General features: G+C 30.9%; 1 protein-coding gene across 3 annotated transcripts; it reads left to right on the top strand.

Moving 5' to 3' along the window:
* The first annotated feature begins 16,909 nt into the window (after nucleotides 1-16,909).
* LOC114288952 (protein STRUBBELIG-RECEPTOR FAMILY 6) lies at nucleotides 16,910-26,361 on the top strand. Of its 3 annotated transcripts, none has more exons than XM_028232579.2 (16): nucleotides 16,910-17,351; nucleotides 18,181-18,313; nucleotides 18,404-18,475; nucleotides 18,565-18,630; nucleotides 18,773-18,844; nucleotides 18,944-19,015; nucleotides 19,758-19,829; nucleotides 19,912-19,977; nucleotides 20,075-20,137; nucleotides 20,228-20,538; nucleotides 22,112-22,395; nucleotides 22,828-23,099; nucleotides 23,631-23,763; nucleotides 24,992-25,128; nucleotides 25,219-25,375; nucleotides 25,932-26,361. In XM_028232579.2, exons 1-16 carry the CDS (start codon nucleotides 17,258-17,260, stop codon nucleotides 26,085-26,087), a joined length of 2,160 nt encoding a protein of 719 aa, XP_028088380.2. In that variant the 5' UTR covers nucleotides 16,910-17,257; the 3' UTR covers nucleotides 26,088-26,361. The 3 variants fall into 3 exon arrangements, with proteins under 3 accessions (XP_028088380.2, XP_082764941.1, XP_082764940.1); XM_082908815.1 differs by lacking the exon at nucleotides 16,910-17,351 and adding an exon at nucleotides 17,403-18,095; XM_082908814.1 differs by lacking the exon at nucleotides 16,910-17,351 and adding an exon at nucleotides 17,532-17,876.

Consider the following 26,361-nt stretch of genomic DNA (forward strand, 5'->3'; position numbering starts at 1 on the left):
AAATGGAAGCTAACCAATAATTGTTTAAAATTAAGAAAAATTAATAATTTTAGAATGAGGGTTTAGCGATCCAACAAATATTTTCTCTAAAAACCTCTTTTTCCTTGAATAATATATAAGTGAAATAAGTCATTTTTTCTTCTTTTGAGATTGTGTAAAATAAAAATTAACAATTGTTTGGCGAGAAATTTATTTCGAATCAAGCAATCTTAGCCATTTAATCTTTAATTCGATCAATTTTTAATTATTTTGAATCAAACAAATTTAACCAATATATTTTGATAAAGTTATTAAAACCGCGGTTAAACCAGCGAATCAGTCAAACCGAAAATAATTCACCCTATCGGCTAGGTCAAACAACTAATCAACTTATACAAAAATTAATTAACTAAATTTTAAATTTTATTTTAATTTTAAAATTCAAACTGTCTTCAACTGAAATATACACAACAGTACAATATTAAATGGGAGCACAAGATTTACATAGTGAAACAACTCATTTTTTCCTCATTTTCCTAATGTGGGATTGTAAAATAAAAGTTAGCAGTTGTTTGGAAGGGAAGTTCATTTCTAATCAAGCAATTCCAATTGTTCAATTTTTAATAAGGTTAATATCAATTTATTTCAAATCAAACAAATCTAACTAATATATTTTGATAAAACAACTAAACCGCGGTTAAACCAATGAATAAGTCAAACCGAAAACGATTCAACCTAATTGACTAAATCAAAAGACCAACCAATTTACAACAAAATTAATTAATTATAACTTTTAAATTTTATTTTAAAATTTAAACAATCTTGAACCAAAATATGCACAATACTACAATATTAAATAGGAGTATAAAATTCACTTTATAAGTGAAACAACTCACTTTTTATTTCTTTTCTCAATATGAGATTGTAATTATTTTAAAGTTAAATATTATGAGAGTTTCAAAATCTCGTACAAAATTATTTTTAAAATCAAAACCTGTATATGTGATTGAAAAATAAAAGTTAAATGAAAACTAACTAATGAAAATTTTCTCAATTGTTTAAAATTAAGAGAGAGAAAAAAAATCATATGAGATATTGATCATGAGGTTTTTCAATAAAAATCTCCTTTTGCTTATATAAACGAGAGCATAATATTCACTTTATGTAGGTGAACCAATTCACTTTTTCCTTCATTTATTGGTATGAGATTGTAAAATAAAAGTTAAATGAAAGTTACCGAATGGAGATTTTCTTAATTATTTAAAACTAAAAAAATTCAATAATTTATATAAATGAGAGCATAAGTTTCACTTTATGTAAGTGAAACAATTAATTTTTTTTTCCGATGTGGGATTGTAAAATAAAAGGTAAATAGAAGTTAGCTAGTGAGAATTTTCTTAATTGTTTAAAATTAAGAAAATTCAATAATTTTAGAATGAGTCTTTAGAGGTTTTAGAAGGCTTCTCCCTCAAAACCCCATTTATAAGATTCGCTTTATATAAGTGAAACAACTCATTTTTTCTTTCATTTCATGATGTGAGATTGTAAAATAAAATGTAAATGGACCTAACCAATGAGAAATTTCTTAATTGTTTAAAATTAAGAAAATTCAATAATTTTAGAATGAGGGTTTGAAACTCCTTGAAGGCTTCTCCCTAAAAACTCCATTTTTCTTATATAATATACTAGCATATTACTCGTGCTATGCACAAAATAAAATAATATATTATTTATTAAAAATATGATAATTATGTTCAATTTTTTTTGTATTTTGAATGTCGTAAATAAAATTTTATATATAAGTTTAAGAGTTTTGCTTAAATATTCCTTTGCCATAATGTATAATATAGATAGATTAAAATTGTTGTATTGACAATTAATAATTAAAAATATACTTTGCTATAAAATAAAAAATAAAAAAAATGGCATAGTTCTAATACTTCACTATTTTAGAATAAAAATATATGAATTTTAAAAAATTACTATATTGGTTTTTGAAAGGACAATAATTAAATAAATTAATGCCATATTTATTAATAAGTATAATTTTATTTGGATATTCATTTATACTTTAACATGCTTATTTAAAGCAAAAAATAAAAATTAATTTTTTTTTTAATAATTTTGAGTTTTAAAATATGATTTTATAGACTTGCTATTAACTTTTGAAAAGAATATATTGGAATTTTTTTACAAAAATTGAATATTAGTCATTGAACAAATCTTTTAAGATTTAAAATAAAATTTATAATATGAAGAAATTAATGATATTTTAATATATGCATTTTAACAATTTTAAATTTTGAAAAAAAATAGATTAAAATTTCAACTTCGATTATTGTACAACATTTTTATTTATATAATAATACAAATAAGGATAGATAATAGATAAATTAAAATTAATTTCAAATATAGCTATATTTAAAAGGACATGATTTTGTATAGTTATATTTTAAATTCGGAAATTTATTTTTTAACTTCCTATATAAAAAGATTTAAAAATTTAAATTACATATGATTTTTTTTCCCCTAAAAACATATGAACTCACAGTGGAGAAGAGAGAGAAGTAATATAAAAGAAAAGATGAGCTGCACATATTAAAGATAAATAATTAAATAATTAACAAACACATTTAATAGTTTTGAAAAAATAGATTAAAAATAATATTTTCTTTTATAGCTTTGAAAAACTATTATATGCCTTTGAAATAATATTTTGTACCAACTGTCAATTAACACATATCATGATATCAAAAAAATATAAAAAGTAATTTTTTTTATAAAAAAAAGTAATGATATACAAACATAAAATCAATACAAAAAACTTATTAATAATGATTTTGTTTGAATTTTGATTTATCACTTTATAATGAGTGACATATTTTTTATTATACAAATAACCCTATCACCCCATTTTAGTATAAAAATTATAGTAAAACAGTGTTAACGAACAAAAAATAGTTATAAATAAAAAAACAGATAATGGTTAGCAGAGAGAAAGGAGGTATGACACACCCAGTATGAAATAAAAAATAATAAAAAAATGGTCATAGATAAAAAAAAATTGGTGTATCAAAAGGATAAAAGAGTTTGTTTAAGGAATACAATAGACTAAATATAAACTAACCTCCAAATTACCTCATAAATAAGGTTAAAAAATAATGAGTTTTATCGTTCCATAAATGTAATATTTATAGGGTGAGAAAGACATGAATGACTTGTAAAAAGTATAATGTATGATAGTTAGGGTTTTTGGTTAAGAGAAATAATTGATTAGATAAAGAGTGCACAAAAATAATTTTTTCATCTTTTTTTTTTCTAAATTATAAATCATGGAATCATTATAAAAAATAATAAATTATAAGATTTTTTTTTAAAAAAATTATATATAGTACAGATATGCTTAAATTATATGGGAATAATCTTGTGTTTAATTACAGAATAGAGAGAGAATCTACTTATAAGGTTTAATTTTTATTTTTTGTTAGGCTTAATTTTAGGTTTATATAAATCAGACCAGCTGTGAAAGATATTAATAGTATACATTTTATGAGAACTGAGAGAGTTTCCTTTTTATTAGATTTATTTTAGGAGAAAGAAGATTGCATGAGATTTATATTCTTTTTAAATAAAGACTTATTTTGAGTGGGAAAGGGGGTTGAAAATTGTGTTTTTTTTTTTTTTTGTGTGGGTATTGACCGGCAATATATTTGCATTAAATAATTTTAAAGGTTAATACTTATGTTATTGGAATAGCCAGTAGATGTTTTAATTTCCTTTTATAAAAATTAAAAATTCAAAAAATTAGATTTAAGATTTTGAAAAAACTTAAAGCCACTAATATAAAAAGTCACTTTGGTATACTATAATACTAGCATATCACCCGTGCTATGCACGGATTGTATTTACAATTATCTATATATGTGAATTGTGATTTTTAAATATCTTTTTTTTTTAAATGTCTTCTTTTTTTTTTATATATTATATTAAAGTTTAATATTTTGATAATAATCATATGTGTTAGACTTTTCAAGAAATTAACTGCCGTTTTTTTATTTATAGTATATTAAAGTTTAATATTTTGATAATAATCATATGTATTGGACTTTTCAAGAAATTTTTTTTATGCTTGTTCTTAGGCCTCGTTTGGCAAAAGGCTATTTTAGCCAATTAGCCAAAAAGTTACTAGCCAAAAAGCCAACAACCCATACCAAAAAGTCAAAGATTCTCTTTTCTCTCTACTTTTTGCACATCTTTTCGTAATTAGCCAAAAAGTCATCCCAAACATACAAGTTTTTTTTACCTACCTTTTTAGCCAAATAGTCAAAAAGTTACTAAATTAGCCCGTTCCCAAACGAGGCCTTAATGCCTTAAAGTGTTATTATGAGGGATAATAATCATATGTGTTATGACTTTTAAAGGAATTCATATGTGTTGGATTTCAAAGAATTTTTTTTATGCTTATTCTTAATGCATTAAAGTGTTATTATGAGGGTAAGACTTAGGGGTTGGAAGAAGTTAATAAATGCTAAGGTTTTTTTTTTAAAAAATCAAAAAATCAGGAAATTTAGATTGAGAGATTGAAACTCCCACAAGGCTTGGGGTTAAAAACTCCCTTTTGCTTAATATATAGTACTAGCCTATCACCCGTGCTATGCACGGGATAATTATAGATATTTATATTTGTTTTAGATTTTTTTAATATATAAATTATGTTTTTCAATATTTTTTATAAAAATAATTTAACAATCTTATCACTAACCATATTGTGTGGGAGAAGTTGAAAATGGTACTGCAGTAACTATACATGGATTGTATCTATAATTATTTGTATGAGGAGATTTTAAATGCTAATCTGGGGATTTTGACCAAATCAATAAATGCAGGCATGTGGAAAGACATGTGGATTGAAAAAAGTTAATAAATACTGATCATGAGATTTTGATCAAATCAATAAATACGGAGTTTTTTTTTTAAATAAAAAATTTAGAAAATTTAGATTGAGATATTCAATCTTCCACAGGTCTTGGGGGTTAAAACCCCCTTTTGCTTAATATATAGTATAGAAAGATATGTATATATATATATATATATATTGGCTATTTAATCAAATAAGAATTGTTTGTTTGATTTTGGCTGATTTAGGTGACAAGGGGGAAAGTAAAAAAAATATTTTAACAGAAACGGCCATTTGATAAATGAAAAAAAGAAAAAAAAAGAAAAAGAGAGAGGGTTGCATTTTTGTGTTTACAATTATCTATATATGTGAATTGTGATTTTTAAATGTCTTTTTTTTTTTTTTAAATGCCTTCTTTTTTTTCTTTTTTATATTATATTAAAGCTTAATATTTTGATAATAATCATATGTGTTAGACTTTTCAAGGAATTAAATGTGTTTTTTTTATTATATTATATTAAAGTTTAATATTTTGATAATAATCATATGTGTTGGATTTTTTTAAAAAAAAAATTATGCTTGTTCTTAATACATTAAAGTGTTACTATGAGGGATAATAATCATATGTGTTGGGACTTTTCAAATAATTCATATGTGTTGGATTTCAATAAATTTTTTTTACGCTTGTTCTTAATGCATTAAAGTGTTGTTATGAAGGTAAGACTTGGGAGTTGAAAGAAGTTAATAAATGCTATGTTTTTTTTTTAAATCAAAAAATAAAGAAATTTAGATTGGGAGATTGGAGCTCCTACAAACTTGGGGCTAAAACCCCCTTTTGCTTAATATATAGTATAGAAGTATAGATAGATGAGATTTTGATCAAATCAATAAATGCAGAGTTTTTTTTTTAAATAAAAAATTTAGAAAATTCAGATTGGGATATTCAAGGTATTGGGGGTTAAAAACTCCCTTTTACTTAATATATAGTATAGAAAGATAGATATATATATATATATATATATAAACATATATGGCAGTGGCTTTGGTCTAGTCTGATCTTGGACTGGACCGTACTGTTGGACCCGTGGGGGCCCACTACGGGTCTCGTTTTGATAATCTGAACCGTCAATGTGTAGAACTCGTCGAGTACTATATGTCTGTAAAAAATCACGTTGATCGGATATTGATAGCTATGTGAACAAATCAATTTTTCATCAACCGTTAATTTTTTTTATACAAAACTGATTTGATCACATAGTTATTGATATCCGATTAACGTGATTTTTTATAAGCATGTAGTATTCGACGAGTTCTACACATTGAACGGTTCGAATTATCAAAACGGGCCCAAAAAATGGGCCCCATGGGCCGAACTGGATGAGTCCAGTCTTGATCTCAACTTGAGACAAGCTGGCCCTATATATATATATATACATTGGCTATTTAATCAAATAAGAATTGTATGTTTGATTTTGGCTGATTTAGGTGACAATGGGGAAAGTAAAAAAAATATTTTAATAGAAATGGCCATTTGATAAATGAAAAAAAGAAAAGAAAAAAAAAGAAGAGAGGGTTGCATTTTTGTGTTTACAATTATCTAGATATGTGAATTATGATTTTTAAATGTCTTTTTTTTTTAAATGCCTTCTTTTTTTCCTTTTTTATATTATATTAAATTTTAATATTTTGATAATAATCATATGTGCTAGACTTTTCAAGGAATCAAATGTGTTTTTTTTTAATTATATTATATTAAAGTTTAATATTTTGATAATAATCACATGTGTTGGACTTTTGCAAGAAATTTTTTTTATGTTTGTTCTTAATGCATTAAAGTGTTATTATCAGGGATAATAATCATATGTGTTGGGACTTTTTAAGGAATTCATATGTGTTGGATTTCAAAGAATTTTTTTTATGATTGTTCTTAATGCATTAAAGTGTTATCATGAGAGTAAGACTTGGGGGTTGGGAGAAGTTAATAAACGCTAAGTTTTTTTTTTTTTTAAATAAAAAAACAGGAAATTTAGAGTGGAAGATTGGAGCTCCCACAAAACTTGGGGTTAAAAATCCCATTTTGCTTAATATATAGTACTAGCCTATCACCCGTGCTATGCACGGGATAATTATAGATATTTATATTTGTTTTAGATTTTTTTAATATATAAATTCAGTTTTTTAAGATTTTTTATAAAAATAATTTAACAATCTTATCACTAACCATAATATATGGGAGAAGTTGAAAAGGGTACTTCAGTAACTATACACAGATTGTATCTATAATTATTTGTATGAGGGGATTTTAAATGCTGATCATGGGATTTTGACCAAATCAATAAATGCAGGTATGTGAAAAGACATGTGGATTGAAAAAAATTAATAAATGCTGATCAGAGAATTTTGACCAAATCAATAAATGCTGAGGTTTTTTTTTAAAATAAAAAATTTAGAAAATTCATATTGGGATATTGAATGTCCCACAGGCCTTGGAGGTTAAAAACTCATTTTTGCTTAATATATAGTATAGATATTTAGGAGTTTTTTTATGCTTATTCTTAATGCATTAAAATGTTATTATTAAGGATAAAAATCATGTGTTGGAACTTTTCAATAAATTCATATCTGTTGGACTTTTCAAAGAATTTTTTTTATGCTTGTTCTTAATGCATTAAAATGTTATTATGAGGGTAATGCTTGGGGGTTGAGAGAAGTTAATAAATACAAAGTTTTTTTTAAAAAAAAAAATCAAAAAATCAATAAATTTAGATTGGGATATTGGAGCTCTCACAAGGCTTGGGGGTTAAAAACCCCCTTTTACTTAATATATAGTATAGATTAGTCTATCACCCGTGCTATGCACGGGATAATTATAAATATTTACATTTATTTTAGATTTTTTTTAATATATAAATTATGTTTTTTAAGATTTTTTATAAAAATAATTTAACAATCTTATCACTAACCATAGTGTATGGGAGAAGTTGAAAAGGGTACTGCAGTAACTATGCACGGGTTGTATCTATAATTATCTGTATGAGGAAATTTTAAATGCTGATTAGATAATTTTGACCAAATCAATAAATGCATGCATGTGGAAAGACACGTGAATTGAAAAAAGATAATAAATGCTGATCAGGGAATATATATATACATGAATTGTGATTTTTAAATGTATTTTTTTCTTTTTTTTTTATATTATATTAAAGTTTAATATTTTGATAATAATCATATGTGTTGGACTTTTCAATGAATTAAATGTCTTGTTTTTTTATATTATATTAAAGTTTAATATATGTGTTGGACTTTCCAATGAATTAAATGTCTTGTTTTTTTATATTATATTAAAGTTTGATATTTTGATAATAATCATATATGTTGTACTTTTCAAAGAATTTTTTTTATGCTTGTTCTTAATACATTAAAGTGTTATTATGAGGGATAATAATCACATGTGTTGAAACTTTTTAAGGAATTTTTTTTATACTTATTCTTAATGCATTAAAGTGTTATTGTAAGGGTAAGGCTTGGGGGTTGTGAGAAATTAATAAATGCTATGTTTTTTTTTTTAAATCAAAAAATAAAGAAATTTAAATTGGGACTTGGAACTCCCACAAAACTTGTGGGTTAGAGATAGATATAAATAAATAGATACATATAGATATAGATATAGATATAGATATTTATATTTGTTTTAATTTTTTTTTAATATACAAATTATTTGTTTTGGAAAAGGTACTGCAGTAATTATGAGAGAAGTCAAAAAGTCTTGTGGGTTGAGAGAAGTTAATAAATGCTGAGGTTAATTTTTTTTTAAAAAAAACAAAAAATTAGAAAATTAGGATTGACATATTGAAGCTCTCACAGGCCTTGGGGGTTAAAAACCCCATTTTGCTTAATATATACTAGCATATCACCCGTGCTATGTACGGATTGTGTTTACGATTATCTATATATGTGAATTGTGATTTTTAAATTTTTTTTTTTTAAATGCCTTCTTTTTTTCCTTTTTTATATTATATTAAAGTTTAATATTTTGATAATAATCATATGTGTTGGACTTTTCAAAGAATTAAATGTCTTTTTTTAATTTTTATATTATATTAAAGTTTAATATTTTGATAATAATCATATGTGTTGGACTTTTCAAGAAATTTTTTTTTTCTGCTTGTTCTTAATATATTAAAGTGTCATTATGAAAGATAATAATCATATGTGTTGGGACTTTTCAAAGAATTCCTATGTGTTAGATTTCAAAGAATTTTTTTTTATACTTGTTCTTAATGTATTAAAGTGTTATTATGAGGGTAAGACTTGGGAGTTGGGAGAAATTAATAAATGCAAAGGTTTTTTTTTTTTTAAATCAAAAAATCAAAAAATTTAGATTGAGAGATTGGAGCTCCCACAAGGTTTGGGGTTAAAAACCCCCTTTTGCTTAATATATAGTATAGTATAGAAGTATAGATAGATAGATAAATAGATTATGAGAGTTAGGAAAGAGATAAATATTAAGGAAGAAATTTTTGGAGCTTGTAATTTAATTATTATTTTTTAAATTTATAGTTGCTTTCTTAGCCATATTTTTTAATATTTTTAAAATTACAAAAATTAGCAATTTTAGGTTGTTATGTTGTTGTTGTTGTTGTTGTTGTTTTTTAAAAATCTTTAGTTACTTTGTTAGCTAATAGTACTATTTTTAAATATTTTTAAAATTACAAAAATTAGCAATTGTGGTTTTACGATATTTTTAATCTATAACGTTTTTTTTAAAAAAAATATACACTTATTTTGTTATGAGATGAGATTTGTGTTTTTTTTTTTTAATGTATAATTACTTTGTTATAAGATGAGATTTAGGAAAGAAAAAAATTATTAGGGGAGAGATTTGAGGAACTTGTAATTCAAAATTTTAGGTGGTTTTTTGTTTTTTTTTTCTTTAATCAATAATTATTTTGTTAGCCAATAGAATTGTTTTTAAATATTTTTAAAATCACAAAAATTAGTAATTTTGGAATAAGACTTTGGAGCTCTCGCAAGCATTCTCACTAGAAATTCCCTTTTCCTTATATAATATACAGATAGATAGATATATAGATAGATATTATGTATTTTTTTATAATAAATGTTACGTAATTTTTTAATGGATTTACGATAATTTCTAATTCAAAAATAAAGTTTATTGATAATGTTACATATTTTGTGGTTAAAAAATAGATTGAGTTTCTTTCAAGTTTAAATATGAATTTGAGGGACTCATGGGACTCACTACATGTTTTGTTTTGATAATTTGAACTATTCATGTTGTAAAACCCTCAATATATATTATCTATAAAAAAAATTATGTCGATCTGATAATCGTAATATTTTTCATTTTATTACATTTTGTCTCCAAAAAAATAAACAACAAGTATATTTTTGAACATGTCATCTATTTTTTTAAGACAAACATGACATAACAAAAAAACTATGATTATTGAATCAATCTATTTTTTTCATAAACGATATATATAGATGATCCTACAAATTAAATAATTTAATTAATCGAAATAAAACTCGAGGTGAACTCGATAAATCCTTTAAATTCTCTCAAATTTAAATCAAAGAGATCCAACCCCATACAAAATATCTCAATAAAATATATATATATATATATATATATATAACATCATCGTAAAAATGCATATTGGGTATTCCTTTTTAACCCTTTGTTTTCAAATTATTCAATTACCTTCATTAATCAAATTTTTTTTTTTAATGATTTTATAAAATTTCATCTCAAATTTCATCATTTTAAATTTATTCATCTATAACAGCAATGCTATATATATAGAGGGTGGAACACAGAAAATTGTTCACCGATCGTCCGTCTGGACGATTGGAAAACACCATGATAGCCACGTCAACACATAACAGCTGCGGTTGACAAGTTTGACAGTCGCAGTTGACAATTTTCAGGCAACCAGTAAATAATTTTTGTATTTGAGTTCTGCATTCTATCCTCGGTGTCCCTAACTTTCTCCATTTAAAATGATCCAAATTATCCAATGGAAAAAATGATGTCAATGTTATCACATTCAAGGACACAATTTTGTTGACATCAATCACGGTGTGCAATTTTTCTTTTTATTTTTTAACATAAAAATATTGGAGAGTTGCTTTTTAGTTTCTTCAAGTTTTGCTCGACTTATTATTATTGTTGTTATTTTTATTAATTGCTAATTTAAATAAATTTCAAAATATGAAAAACTGAACTTGGTTGCAAGGAAAGACTTTTGAAAAAAGATTGGAAACTCTAAATTACGAGTTTTAATAATTTTAATTGATGTATGAGTCTCATGTGATGTGGTATTTTGATCTTAATTATTTATTTATTTATTTTATTCTCTACATCATTAATTCACTTTTAGAATTTCTAAATTAGAATGATGGATCATTTCTGAAGAGTTTTGGGTGATGATTAATGAAAAGACTATAAAAGACGCAAAAGAACATTGTTAGCTCGGCACCGAACACAATCAATGGGACAATGATATGTTGAAATCTGATTTACCCTTATTACCTACCCTAATGATTATTCTAATTGAAAACATCACAAAGTAGCACTACAAATGAAAAAGTACAGCAAAACAATGAAAATGTCCCTTTCAAAATACTAGTTTGCTTTGAAGTTACCATGTTGAAATTAATAAGCTTATGACTTTGTCCTCTACAAATGGTTTTACATCAACATATTTTGAGTAAATTACACTCCCATTCACATTCCTGAATACCTCTGATATTACACAATCATTTTTAGTCTTTTTAAAATATAAAAAAAAATCTAGGCACCCATGTATTTTATCAGGAAAATAAGCAAAAATGCAAATGAAGGATAGAGATTTGAGATATGTATTGTGAGATTCATGTATACATTAAATCTATCACTCATTGATCTTTCCAGATAAATTTATAGGTAAAGTATTACTATAAAAATATTATTGATCTCTTTTACTTTTTTTTTTTGTATTTTTTTTTTGTTTCTGCTAAAAAATGACATCAACAAAATCATGAAAATACCAATTTAAACTCTTATATTTTTATTTTCCTTTTTTTTTTCTTCTCTCCATTCTTTTAATTAATTTATCAAAGTTACAATAATGGCATTTTTGTTTCTATAATAGATAGAAAATAGCAAAAATAATTGCTCCCATGCTTAGGGCATTATTGCAATTTTCTAGAATAAAACAAAAACATGGAGTGAGACTAACTCTAAAAAATAAAAAATAATAATAATAAACGATTGTTAGGTATCCAATTATATTAAAATTATATTGGATATTTAGGTTACCTAATACTTAATTATTTTTTAGATGATAAATTATAAAGTCGTGTTTGGTTTAAACATTTTAACTCTCTTTTTTTTCTCTCCCATTTCTTATCATCATAGTTTCAATGACCTTGTTTGGCAAATATTTTTTTTTTGGTTTTTGGGATAATATTCACAAAAAGATAAAATAAATTAAAATAATTAATCAGACAAAATATCACATTAAACTTATAATTATTTTATTTTTTCTCTGGCAAATATCACATTCAACTATAAAAAAAATACAACCATCTTCCTAAACATAAATATTTTGACCTATTAAAATAATCAAAAATTAAAATACCTTACTAAAATGTCTAATTTCTCAAATGAGGCCAATCTAACATTATTTTGTAGGAACTTTTATGATAAGTTAATAAAAAAAATTAATATAAAATTTGAAACAAAAAAGTAATAACAGAGCGATTAACGGAGCTAGACAATGCCTCTTTGTCGGGAGTCCCGTGACTCACTCGTTTATCTCTCTACACGTATGAAATATATGCTGTCCCTCGTGTAGGGTCAAGTGACGGCGTCAAAAAGTAAGAAACGTTACTCTCTCTAACCTTTTGTATCATAGCTTACTTTTTTTATGTATGATGTTTAGAATTTTTATTTAATTTTTTTATTACTCGATATAAAATAGTAGAGTTATCAATTTTAAAACAATCTTAATAATTCTCAATAAAAAATATAGATATTTATAATTTTAATATGCTTTTTACATATCTCAAAATATTTATTATATTTTTATATATTTTTCAATAGTAACAACATAACATTATTCTATTAATAAATACACAAGAAATTTATATTATTGATATTGTTTGAAGCAACTTATATTAGCTACTTATTGTTTTAGGAAAATGTCTCGTACCTCAAATTTTGTGGCTCAAAAGTGGCTCAAATGGCCAAAACGACGTCGTTTTGGCCATTTTTATGTTGTTCTGTACTCAAAACGACGTCGTTTTGGCCATTTGAGCCACTTTAGAGCCACAAAATTTGAGTTACGTAGCATTGTCGATTGTTTTATTATTACTGTTATTATTTTATTTTACAAGTTTGGTACAATTCTTACTTACGACCTCTTAAGGAAAAATAATTTAAATAAGCAAAAGAAAAATTAATTATTTAGAAGTTCGAAGACGGGAACTTTTGATTTCCAAGTAGTCTCTTCATGTCACATGAAACTTATGTTTTTGTGTCTAACAGCAAGAAAATTGAGTAACAAATTAGTTTATGTATAATATTTTTTTAATTTAATTTTTAACAATAAAATTATAGTAAATTATATATATATATATATATATATTTTGAGATTTGAAAAAAATACAATAAATTTCATACATGTAACACAATTACATAATAATAACTTTTTTTTATTATTAATTTATTAGTTATACGCATAAAAATGACATTGTCATCTCTTTTACAATAAAATATATTTATTTATCTATTATATATATTTTTTTCACATCATGTGTATTAGTTCTAATTCTTTTAAATTTACTAGGAAATTAAAGGTTAATTATACGTTTTACTCTTATAATTTGACTCAAATTTCACTTTAGTTTCTATTATTTCAATTTGAATAATTTGATCATTAGCCTTCAAGTATAGTTTAAATTCAATCTTTTTGTCTAAATTGGAAGTTAACATTAATAATTTTATAACACTTATCAATTACATGATGATAAAATTAACAAAAATTTAGACAGAATAACCAAATTAAAACTAGGAATCACATTGTTCAATTTCAAGCTATAAGGACTAAAGTAAAATTTGAATTAAACTGTATAGGTAAAAAGTATAAGAAAATTTAGCCAAAACCCCTCAATTGAATCATTGTTTAGTGAAAAGGTTAATCCAATTTATTTTGCTTCATAAATCCCTTAAAGAGGAGACACATAATTGAGTAACGATGAAGTACAATATTTTTTTTCTTGAACAATATTGTCAGAATAATATATTACTGTTAATCAGTTTAACATATTACTGTGAGACAGAATAACATGTTACTGTTTACATCAATTTCAATAGTAATATTTATTTATTTATTTATTTTAAAATTTTATAGTTAATATGGTTCTTATTTGATAAATCTTGATGAGAGAATTCTAAAAATACTAATTTATTAAAAATTAACATCCAGATCAAAAGTTATATTATTTTAAAATTTAATATTTTGATAATAGTAATATGTATTGGACTTTTTAAGAATTTTTTTTTTTTTTGTGTTTGTCCTAATATTTTAGAGTTTTATTATGAGAGAGTTTTGACCAAATTCTTTAAAAGTATAATTAATCCAAAAAAATTATAATTATGTTTGATAAGGTTCTGGTTCCCGGGTGGATGGGTTGGACCGGTCCAGGCTCTTCAGACTCCGGCTCAGGGTGATGACTCCGTCAGGTGACCTGCATGCAAGCCCAGAGGGGAACGGGGTAGTCCCCCAGTGAACCCTCCGGTGTGAGAATTAGTAGAGTAGAGTATGAGAAAAACTGTGTAGAGAGGGATTGAGAGAGAGAGATAGCTTAACCTTATTCTTGTCCTCCTATCCTTGCTTATATTATTTAGTTATCATTTTTCCTGTCTCTTGTGACGTGCTTTCCTTCGCCGAAAGCCTGTGCCGTAGCTTACCTTGTTCAGGGTGATGGAGGCTCTGTTCCGGCGGGGGGTGCTGTCGTAATAAATGCTGTGATGGGATGCATTAATGGTGATGTGTTGTGATAATAACTCTGCAGATCTTTGTCTGCTGATGTGGCCTGTGTCCCACCTGCCATGTGCCCAAATGCCATTGGCCCTTCATGTCTAGATGGCCTCCAACTGTCCTGGGCTTTGCCAACCGGGTTATGCCATTGGTCCCAAGCGATGGGTTTGGGGTGGTTTACTGTGGGCCGTATGCCTTGTGGGCCTATCCATGTCAGTAGTCCCCCATTTCCGAGTGCAGCTTTAGACCAACGAAGGGAATAGTAAGAAGGAAGAGAAGTGTGAAACGAGTGGAGAGGCCGACTGGAAGGTGTGCCGACCGCAAGGGTGACTGGGCGGGAGGAACTGACCGTGAGGGTGGTCGAGCAGGAGGGGTCGACCGTGAGGCGTGCCAACCACTTGGGTGGCCGAGCGGGAGGGGTCGTCCGTGAGGCGTGCCGACCGCGAGGGTGGCCGAGCGGGAGGGGTCGACCGTGAGGCGTGCCGACCGCGAGGGTGGCCGAGCGGGAGGGGTCGACCGTGAGGCGTGTCGACCGCGAGGGTGGCCGAGCGGGAGGGGTCGTCCGTGAGGCGTGCCGACTGCGAGGGTGGCCGAGCGGGAGGGGTCGACCGTGAGGCGTGCCGACCAGGACGGCGCGGGGCTCAAAAATGTGCTGATGTGAAAATGGAAAGGACAGGGTAAGGGGAGGGGACAGTGCATCGTGGCCACACACCCCTCCCGCTCGGCCACCCTCGCGGTCGGCACGCCTCACGGACGACCCCTCCCGCTCGGCCACCCAAGCGGTCGGCACGCCTCACGGTCGACCCCTCCTGCCCGACCACCCTCATGGTCAGTTCCTCCCGCCCAGTCACCCTTGCGGTCGGCACACCTTCCAGTCGGCCTCTCCACTCGTTTCACACTTCTCTTCCTTCTTACTATTCCCTTCGTTGGTCTAAAGCTGCACTCGGAAATGGGGGACTACTGACATGGATAGGCCCACAATGCATACTGCCCACAGTAAACCACCCCAAACCCATCGCTTGGGACCAATGGCATAACCCGGTTGGCAAAGCCCAGGACAGCTGGAGGCCATCTAGACATAAAGGGCCAATGGCATTTGGGCACATGGCAGGTGGGACACGGGCCACATCAGCAGACAAAGATCTGCAGAGTTATTATCACAACACATCACTATTAATGCATCCCATCACAGCATTTATTACGACAGCACCCCCCGCCGGAACAGAGCCTCCATCACCCTGAACAAGGTAAGCTACGGCATAGGCTTTCGGCGAAGGAAAGCACGTCACAAGAGACAGGAAAAATGATAACTAAAGAATATAAGCAAGGATAGGAGGACAAGAATAAGGTTAAGCTATCTCTCTCTCTCAATCCCTCTCTACACAGTTTTTCTCATACTCTACTCTACTAATTCTCACACCGGAGGGTTCACTGGGGGACTACCCCGTTCCCCTCTGGGCTTGCATGCAGGTCACTTGACGGAGTCATCACCCTGAGCCGGAGTCTGAAGAGCCTGGACCGGTCCGACCCATCCACCCAGGAACCAGAACCTTATCAATGTTAAAATTCAAAATAAATCTGTGTAATTTACCAACTAATTAATACGAAGAAGAACAATTCCAGAAAGGACAATCATTAGCAATACTTTCGTCAAAACCGTGTTATTCACTATTTTATCTAAAGAATTAATCAAACCATAAATTAAATTAATAATAAGGCCTTATTTGAAAATAAATTATTTTAATAATTTTTTAATTTTTTATAAAAAGATGTATAAAAAAAAGTAAAAAAAATGATATGATAACTTATAGTAACATTTTAATTTTTTTGACTACAATATATAATTGACAAATAAAATCTAAAAAATACAATAATAATGCTCCCTTTTTTTTTTTTGGTAAACATATTACTCACTTCTATAATAATACTCACTTCACACAATTATTGTTGTATATATATATATATATATGATAGCTACCCAATAATATACACTCGTACGTCTATAGCAATTATTGTCGTATATATAGAGCCATATATACATCTAATTAGACATTTATTTGTAAATAAAGGTTTTTTTTTTTTTTGGTTTTGTTGGGTGGCTTTGGATTCTTCTACCAGATCGTGCATGCCAGCTTTACAATGGGTACACCACAAAAAGTATAAAACTCTGTTTCCCAAAATTAGCAGCATATATATTACAGTTGTATATTTTATATAATAATAATAATAATAATAATTATATATATAAAATTAGAAGCTAAAAGAACAGAAGGGTTGATATAGAGCTAATTTTTAGTCTGTTGATTTTGGGGGAGAAGAGAGAGAGAGAGAAATGAGGGAGGTGGTGGTGGTAGCGGTGGTGCTAGTTGTCGGCATTCTGGTGTTGGGACCGAGTTCTATCAATGGCGACACAGATCAGTCCGACGGTGAGCTCTGTACTAGTCTGCTTTTAAACACTTGTTAATCACCGACATTTTAGTGTTTATATATATTCATTTGCTTCTTTTTTTTCTCTATGTTTTTTTGATGAAATTTGGTTCGATTCTCATGGACTAAATGTGTATTTGTATAGATTTTCTGTTACGCAGCTCTGATTCAAGTCTAATGTGAAGTTTTATGTTGATTTTTGTGTCGTGCATGTTGTGATCTGAGCTCTACTTCCAATATAATGCTCTGAGTAAAAATGTCGATTTACAGCAAAATTCTTTATATTAGTGATGGAGCTACTCTCTCTCTCTCTCTCTCTCTCCCTTTCTATTTTTTTTTTTTTCTTTTTTGAGAATTTTGTAGCTCGGAGCTCCATTTTTTTTGAGAATATGTTCGTAATGTTTCTGTAATTGTTTTTTTTCCCCCGAATTCTCCATTTCAAGTAATTAGTCTTTGGAATCAACTCAAACTGAGTTGAATTTTGGGGCACACTCTGACATGTATAAAAATGTCAACTTGTTTAGGTTGGTCATTGTTATTTTTATTTTTCTGTTTTTGTTGGATTGTTGAGTTTGGGGAAGGTGTTCAAGAGAGCATCAAAATCCCCAATTTGAGTTCAGTGGATATTCCTTTTGATTATTAGTGAGCTTGATTCCAAAATCAGCGTCGGGGGATTTACTACATGGGTCTATGCTTTCTATGCTTCCATTGAAAAATAGTTGCATTGTTTAATTTTGGAACCTGTAGGTAAACTTTTCTATGAACTTCTTTATGGAGAAATGAATCAAATGTTGTACTGAGTGTACCTATGGCATGTTTGATGCACAGCTGCTGCTCTTCGGGCCATGTTTAGCGCTTTAAATTCGCCACCACAGCTAACCAAATGGAGCTCAAGTAGTGGTGATCCATGTGGGGAGTCTTGGAAAGGCATTACTTGCTCAGGCTCCCAAGTCACAGAAATGTAATTCCCTATTTGGCTATTTCCGTATCATTTCCTTCTGACATCGCTGACCTCTGATATGTATATATTCTGCTGTTTATTTCCCATTAGCAAAATATCGGGTCTTGGGCTTACTGGGTCAATGGGATACCAGCTCGCAAGTTTGACAGCGGTAACCAATTTGTAAGATCAATAGCCTTCTAAGATGATTTGCTGGTGTTTTCATCTTTCTGTTTGATAATCTTGATGTGGTGATTTGATGAATTCTGCAGTGATATAAGCAATAATAATCTTAGAAACCAGATACCTTATCAGCTTCCTCCAAACTGCACGCAACTGTATGCTTACTACCTACTGATTTTTCCTCCTCTTCTATTTCAGTCCTTTAATTTCATTTACCAAAAAATAAAAAATAAAAACAAAAATTGTGCCCTTTAATTTTCTTATGGTGGTTTCATCAGCAATCCTCTTATAATGCAGAAACCTTGCTGGAAATGGCTTCACTGATGGCATCCCTTATTCCATATCTCAGATGACTTCCCTAAAATACCTGTTAGTCAAGCTTCCAAAATTTGATTTTTATTGTTCATGTCAAAACTATTTAAAACTTCACACTTAACCACTGGTTGTTACACTGTGCTTTGATTGTAGAAATGTTGGTCACAATCAACTTCAGGGCCAAGTGAATGACATGTTTGGTCAGCTTTCATCCCTCTCCACATTGTAAGTTTACCCTCCATTACCTTTTTTCCTTGTGGAGTTCTCTCAATTATGCATACCTTGACATAGTTGAGGCATTATCAGCAGGATTGTCTTTCATTATGATGTACAAGACTAAATGATTATAGTGTTCTGCATTTTTTCAATTCTTAAACACTTTTGGTAGCCATTACTTTCCATGCCACAGATGAGAAGCTTTATTTTGTGCTTTGTTTATTTTTTTGGGAAACAAATCAATATTGGTTGTTACAGCATTCTAAAGTATGTACTTTAGAAAATGTTACAAGTGCTGACTAGCTCTTCAAAAGGTGGGGTGGGGTGGGAGGGGGGAAGTAATTCAACCTCTTAAAACTTCTTTTTTTTTTTTTTTGGCCTTTTGTATTATGTAGTTTCCATGGATTGAACTAAGCATTACAGCTTTTCTGTCCATCCTGGATATTGCCTGCTAAGACTTGATAGACGGCTCATTGGGATAGATGTGGATGAATAAATAATACACCCCATAGACACATGTAGGAAGTTTTCTCCCCATGCCTGTCTTTGTTCATGGTTCAATGGTCTGGTGTCCAAGGAGCCATTTTCAAGATGTAGAATAGTAATAGGGTACCATGATTGTTTTTATGTACACTGAAAAGGCTACACAACAGGTTCCAATGGATGGTGCAATTTACATATGTGGATTATGGTGTTTTGTTTTGCTTAAATTCCAGTGAAATTAACCTATTTAAAATTTTCAATTCTTCAGGGATTTCTCATTTAATGCTCTGACTGGTAACCTTCCTCAAAGTTTTAGTTCCCTTTCAAGTATGGAAAATATGTAAGTAAATTAAACATTTCGTAATGCAGTACTTAATCTTTTATTGTGATCTTTCCTCAATTATCATTTTATCATTGTGCAGGAATTTGCAGAACAACCAGTTTACAGGAACTATTGATGTCCTTGCTGGTCTTCCCCTTCAAAATCTGTAAGTGATTATGTATTTGCAACTCAGACAACTTACCGTTTCAGTTTTTCTAGAATAAAAGTAGTGTTTGACCTTTTTACCGGTTCTTGCTTTTCAGTAACATTGCAAATAACCAATTCAGTGGTTGGATTCCTTCCCAGTTGAAGAATATAAATCTCCAGTAAGCATTTCGCACTGTATTAATTATTTAAAAGTTTCTATGGAAGGAAATTCTTTCATCTAAGTATGAGATTCATGATGCTCTTAACAGGAAGGATGGTAACTCATGGAGCTCAGGGCCTGCACCCCCACCTCCACCTGGCACACCTCCAGTGCCTAGTGCCAACCGAAACCACAATTCTGGTGGCAATAACAACCCATCTAATGGGGGTGGTAGTGGTGGTGGCAGCTCAAAATCAGGTATAGGGGGTGGAGGTGTAGCTGGAATAGTGATATCCCTTTTAGTTGTTGGGGGATTGGTAGCATTCTTTATTGTGAAGAGAAGGTCCAGAAGGTCATCCACTGATGTAGAGAAACTTGATAATCAGCCTTTTGCCCCTCTTGCTTCTCATGAGGCACAAGGTACCAATTCTTCATATAATCAAATGTTACTTTAGCTTCTCTCCTATCTCTAGTTTATTTTGGCTGTGACATGCTTCATGGGATTTTAATTTGTTTGACAAACCTCTCTGGAAGAAATTTGAATGTCATGTGCCACAAAGAACCATGAAATTTACATGAACTTGGACAGGCAGGTGCGATAATGTAATTATATTTGGCTGATAGAATTAGTCTTGTCCTAACATCATTATAGTTACAGGATGTTAAGTTACTTATTTCCCCATTGAGGTCTGTTCTATGGTAAAGCCTTCAACTTAAATGTAACATTTTTGCTCACAAACCTCCTGTACTCGCAAATAATTTGGTTGAACTAAAAAGACATAGGAAGTAATTAGCTGTTTTGATAGGAGTTATTTAGGTGAAGAAAGACACGATTGATCGTGTTGAACCTATAATTGTGTGCTTTGACTTGTTCATTTGAGTGCTTATTTGTATAAGGGTGGCAACCCCTCTGATGTTGTTTCTTTAATCAATTATTATTTATCAAAGAAAAAAAACTGAATTTTTATTTGAAGACATATTTCCACTTGAAAATAAGTACTAGAAAAATTAGGATTTTTGTACAAGCTGCATCCATGAAGAACAGCACTATGACGTTTCTGACTTCAACTCAATAGTTATGAACTGCACTATGACGTTTGTGACTTTGGCTGAAGAGTTTAGAACTCCAAACTAAGGGTGGTTTGGGTATGACTTATTTAGTGGCTTATTGGCTTTTACGAAAATACGTGCAGAAAAGTAAAGAACTGATCTGATAACTTGTAGTAAATAAGCCAATAAGCAGCTTATTTAGGTGGTACCCAAAATAGTTGAGACTTCTTGACTTTTGAGCTTCCCCTTGCACTGCTATTTTTGGGGTCCTTTCTGTCTGTCTGTGATAGATGAACAGAAGAAAGCTTTCGTGATGTCTCTTCATATCCATGTTAAAGATCATTACTGTCCTATTGTGGGTTCTTGGTGTTTGCAACTTCTTTGATATCACTGTTAAACAGGATTCATGTGGCTGACCCCTGAAACACAAATAGGGATTATTTACATTGTTTGTTTTTCTGCTAAGTTGTGGCTTTTGAAAATACATTTCCTTAGTCATGATACTTAATAGAAAGGGGATTTTTTTTTTTCTCCAAATATTGTATCCATATTCTGGCTGTAATCTGTAGAGTCAAGGATCACAAATCCATGATTCAGTAGTACACAGTAGATGCAGGCCTCCATGGTCTTACTTCCCTTGATGTATTTCAATTTAGATTAATCAAAACCTTTCTTTGAACTCAGGTACACCAGTTATCTTAAAATAAATGTTTAGTGATGAAACTCTGACTAAGATATTAGTTTTTTTTTTATGAATGTCCACTGTTGAGTGGCTTGAGCCTAATAATTTTCTTTATACCATGTACATAAGCTAAGCTGAAACTCTAAAAAGGGGCTAAATTTCTGTAGGTCTTATTAAAACACAATGTTACTTGTATTTCCATTTGTTTGAAACTACTTGAGCACTGTATTCAATTTTAACTCTATGGCATCATTTTTGCAGCCATTCAAACTCCATCCACAGTCATCACAAAAACATTTGAAACTTCAGCCTCAATAAACCTAAGACCTCCACCTATTGATCGTCACAAATCATTTGATGAAGATGATTTCTCAAGGAAACCCGTTGTTCCCATTGTTCCCAAGAAAGTCCATACACCTCCAGTAAATGCTATATCATATTCAATAGCAGACCTGCAGATGGCTACAGACAGCTTTAGTGTTGAAACTCTTGTCGGCGAGGGGTCCATTGGATGTGTTTATCGGGCTCAGTTTGATGATGGAAAGGTACTCTTGAGTTTAATGCTTACAGTTTCTTAATCTGTTGGTGAATAGTATATTTATTTATGACAGATAATTATGTTCCTGCAACATGGCAAATTTGAAGTAGGGAAGAGTGTTTAGTTGTAGGGATCATCATTCATTAAGAAACATCTATCTCAATCATGCACATGCTTTGCTTGTACTACTTGAATTGTTAATTCTGAAGACCAAGAGGAGATAAAAAGAAAAATAAATTCACCAGAGTGGCTTCCATAATAGTATACAATGCCCCTTTCCTTATTTCTTTATTGTCCACAATTCCCGATGGGCATCTGAACAAAAACAGTTTGAATGAACCATTTTTTTGGGTTTCTTTGAGCTTTCCTCATTTTTCACCCAGTGGTCAAATCATTTGTTTAATGATTTCACCTTTTATGTCTTTTGATGATATTACAGGTTCTTGCTGTGAAGAAAATAAATTCATCTGCTCTTCCAAATCACTTGTCTGAAGATTTTATGGATATAGTTTCAGACATATCCCGGTTGCGTCATCCGAATATAACAGAGCTTGTTGGTTATTGTTCAGAGCATGGACAGCACCTGCTGGTATATGAGTTCCATAAAAATGGTTCTCTTTATGATTTCCTCCATCTCTCAGATGAATTTAGCAAGCCATTGACCTGGAACACACGTGTCAAGATTGCTTTAGGGACTGCACGTGCACTAGAGTAAGTTGATAGTGTAAAAATGGGACAGAAATTTTTTATTTTTTTCCCTTCTTTTAGTTTCATCCAAGTCTCAGATTAGTAGTTCTACTTAATTTGCTTTTATTTCATACCATATAACACTACTAATGTCGTATTAAAGATGAGTGGTTTTTCCATCCATGGTTTTCTTTCTTCAACTGGTAAAATGTTGATTGGATTTTTCAATGTTGAGTTCTGCATCATCCATTTGAAGGTCTTGCATGAGGGTGTAGAAATTATATTTTCAATACATCTAATTGTTATGAACTACTTAAAACGGCCATTGTACGTGCTGTTAACCATGATATAATCAGGGCTGCACCAAATGAAATTAATATGTTGGTAAATCTACTTAACAACCAACTATTACATAGATGTATATATGTAGCTTTATATAGATATGTACATTTAATTTCCCTTTTTGAAACAGTTCAATGCCTGTTGAAGTTTGTTGGATTTTCTTTTGCGATAAATTTCATTTCTTTGATGGTGCTCACTAATGGCTTTTTTCAGGTATTTGCATGAAGTTTGCTCTCCATCGGTTGTTCATAAAAATTTCAAATCAGCCAACATATTATTAGACACAGAGCTGAATCCTCACCTGTCAGATAGTGGGTTAGCGAGCTTTGTCTCAGATGCAGATCAGGTAGATCCCGAGTCTCTTGATCAGTTCTAGCATGTTACTCGGAATATCTTGATGTGAAGAGATAGGAATTGCTTGTTTTTCATAAATATTAGTGTCATCCCATTTATCTAACAAACTTTGTTGCACAAGAAGCAAATTTGACTGCTAGATGCATAGTTTTGCCACTTTATAATAGTTGGTGGGCACAAAGATATTTGTGAAAATTGAATATGGGACAAAAGTTGTGCCATTGCAATCCTACTTCTTTGACATATTTCCTAATGCAGCTGTTACTTTCCAACTAAGAGCCGGCTCTTTATGGGAAACCACAGTCTAAATGTAATTGAGATAAATTTTGGCAGAATTATATATTAGCAACCTTAAGACGACACCCCTTCGTACCTCACTGGACTTTCAACTTTAATTTCAGAGGCTTAGGTCCCGTGTGCACACAGAGACAGACACACACACACAAACACAGTCTTCCCTACGAATCAATTCATAAACTGTTACTAGTAATCACTTCCAGTTCTTTGGAATAGGAGTGTATATGGTTTTGTTCTCTGTCACTGTCTCTCTCTCTCTCTCGGGTTGGGGGAGAGGGAGGGGGGTTATTCCTTTCTTTTGCAATTCTGTTTGTTGAATAGCTTGATATACATTGTTGGACACGTTTCTTAACACAGCCTAAGCTTTTGGGACAATGGGTGGTTAACATGGTATCTGGACTCAGGTTGGGGGACGCCATGAGTTCAAGTCTTTTAGTTTGCATTTGGTCCCCCTTTGCATTCTTTGTCTTCCACTGACATTTTTTCCTCTCTATGTATGAATGTTTACATCTCCACCTGTAAGACGGGATTGCATGCGAGGGAGGGTGTTGAATAGCTTGATATTGTTGGGTTCATTTCCTAACAGTTTAAACTTTTGGGACAATTGGTTGACTTAACACTGCTACAATTGGTTGACTTAACACTGCTACATATGTGAAGCCAGTGATTTCTGCTTTTCTCATCTGTTACTGTTACGGTTCTCTAGATTTTATGGAAAAAAAAGTGGATGATTATTGTAATTGGAAGTAAACAAAAAAAAAAAATGCTCAATTATCTTTAGCATGGTTTGAGGTGGTTGTGTATAAGATTCTTGGTTTGCTTGTGGCACAGTTTTTTTATGTAGTTTTCAAGCTGATCCTTATAAATCCCACATTTATTTTCTTCCCCCATGGGGCATCTTTTTGTGACTTGCGTAATTGCAGGCGTTAAACCATAATGCTGGGTCTGGATACAGTGCACCTGAGGTTGCCATGTCTGGTCAATATACTATAAAGAGTGATGTCTACAGTTTTGGAGTGGCAATGTTGGAACTTCTTACTGGACGAAATCCATTTGATAGGTAAACTTTGTGTGTTAGACTTTTGAAGATGAATAAGAGAATATGATGTATTACCACCTCTCTGATTGTTGCGAGTAATTCTTGATGCAGTTCAAGACCCAGAACTGAGCAATCTTTGGTTCGATGGGCAACGCCTCAGCTTCATGACATTGATGCTCTGTCTAAGATGGTTGATCCAACGCTCAAAGGGCTCTATCCTGTTAAATCTCTTTCGCGCTTCGCTGATGTTATTGCTCTCTGTGTCCAGGTAATGAGTTGAATCGAGCATGATTTACAATCTGAGTCTTGTACCATTTATCAAATAATGTTGAACCTCCATTTGTTGGGCGGGAAACATTTTGTAAAAATTGATTTTTTGCATTTTTTGGCGTTTGGTACAATGAAAAAGAAAGTCAACGGAAAACAAACTTACTTGGACAAAAAATGTTCTCTTTTAAAAGGTGGAAAATGTTTTCCAAACTAAAGTATTACCAATTCCACCACACTACCACTACCACCATTATTACCAATTCCACCATACTACCACTACCACCATCATAACCACCACCCCACCACTACCACCATCTCCACACCACCTCCACCACCACCATTGTCGCCGCCACTGTCGCTGCCACCCCCACCACCACTAATGCAACCACCAGTACACTATTTTCATGGGTGCAATCAAACATAGGAAAACGGTTTTTGCATAAAACATTTTCTAGAAAAACTTGGCGTTGGAAATTGTTTTCTACCCAAACAAACATAGCGTAAAAATCTATTATGCAATATTCTCATTTTGTTTTCTTGTAATTTTGGGGCAGCCGGAGCCTGAGTTTCGACCACCAATGTCAGAAGTGGTGCAGGCATTGGTTAGGCTGGTGCAGCGGGCCAACATGAGCAAGAGAACTGTTGGGAACGAGCAAGGTGCGGCTAGGCAGACTGACAACAGTGACACCCAGGACGACTACTTAGCTTAAAGACCCAGGGATTTATGTCCTCTTTCAACTATAAAACCACTCCCAAACGCCATGTCTATGATTTTTTTCCTTTTTATTTTTTGTTTGTGTTTTGGTGTTCTCTTTACCTGCCATGTTCACTTTTGTTGTACTTTTTTAATTTTTTTTTTTTTTTTTTATAGATTGAACACTTTTGTTGGCCTTCGGTTGCTTGAAATGATACTGAAATTGAAATCGTCAAGATTAGCGGAAATTGTTTATATTTAAAAATAAATTATAAGCTTTTTTTCTTTCA

Source organism: Camellia sinensis, chromosome 15 (genome assembly GCF_055761805.1).
Source record: "Camellia sinensis isolate YWXY chromosome 15, ASM5576180v1, whole genome shotgun sequence".
In the NCBI taxonomy this organism is placed as follows: domain Eukaryota; kingdom Viridiplantae; phylum Streptophyta; class Magnoliopsida; order Ericales; family Theaceae; genus Camellia; species Camellia sinensis.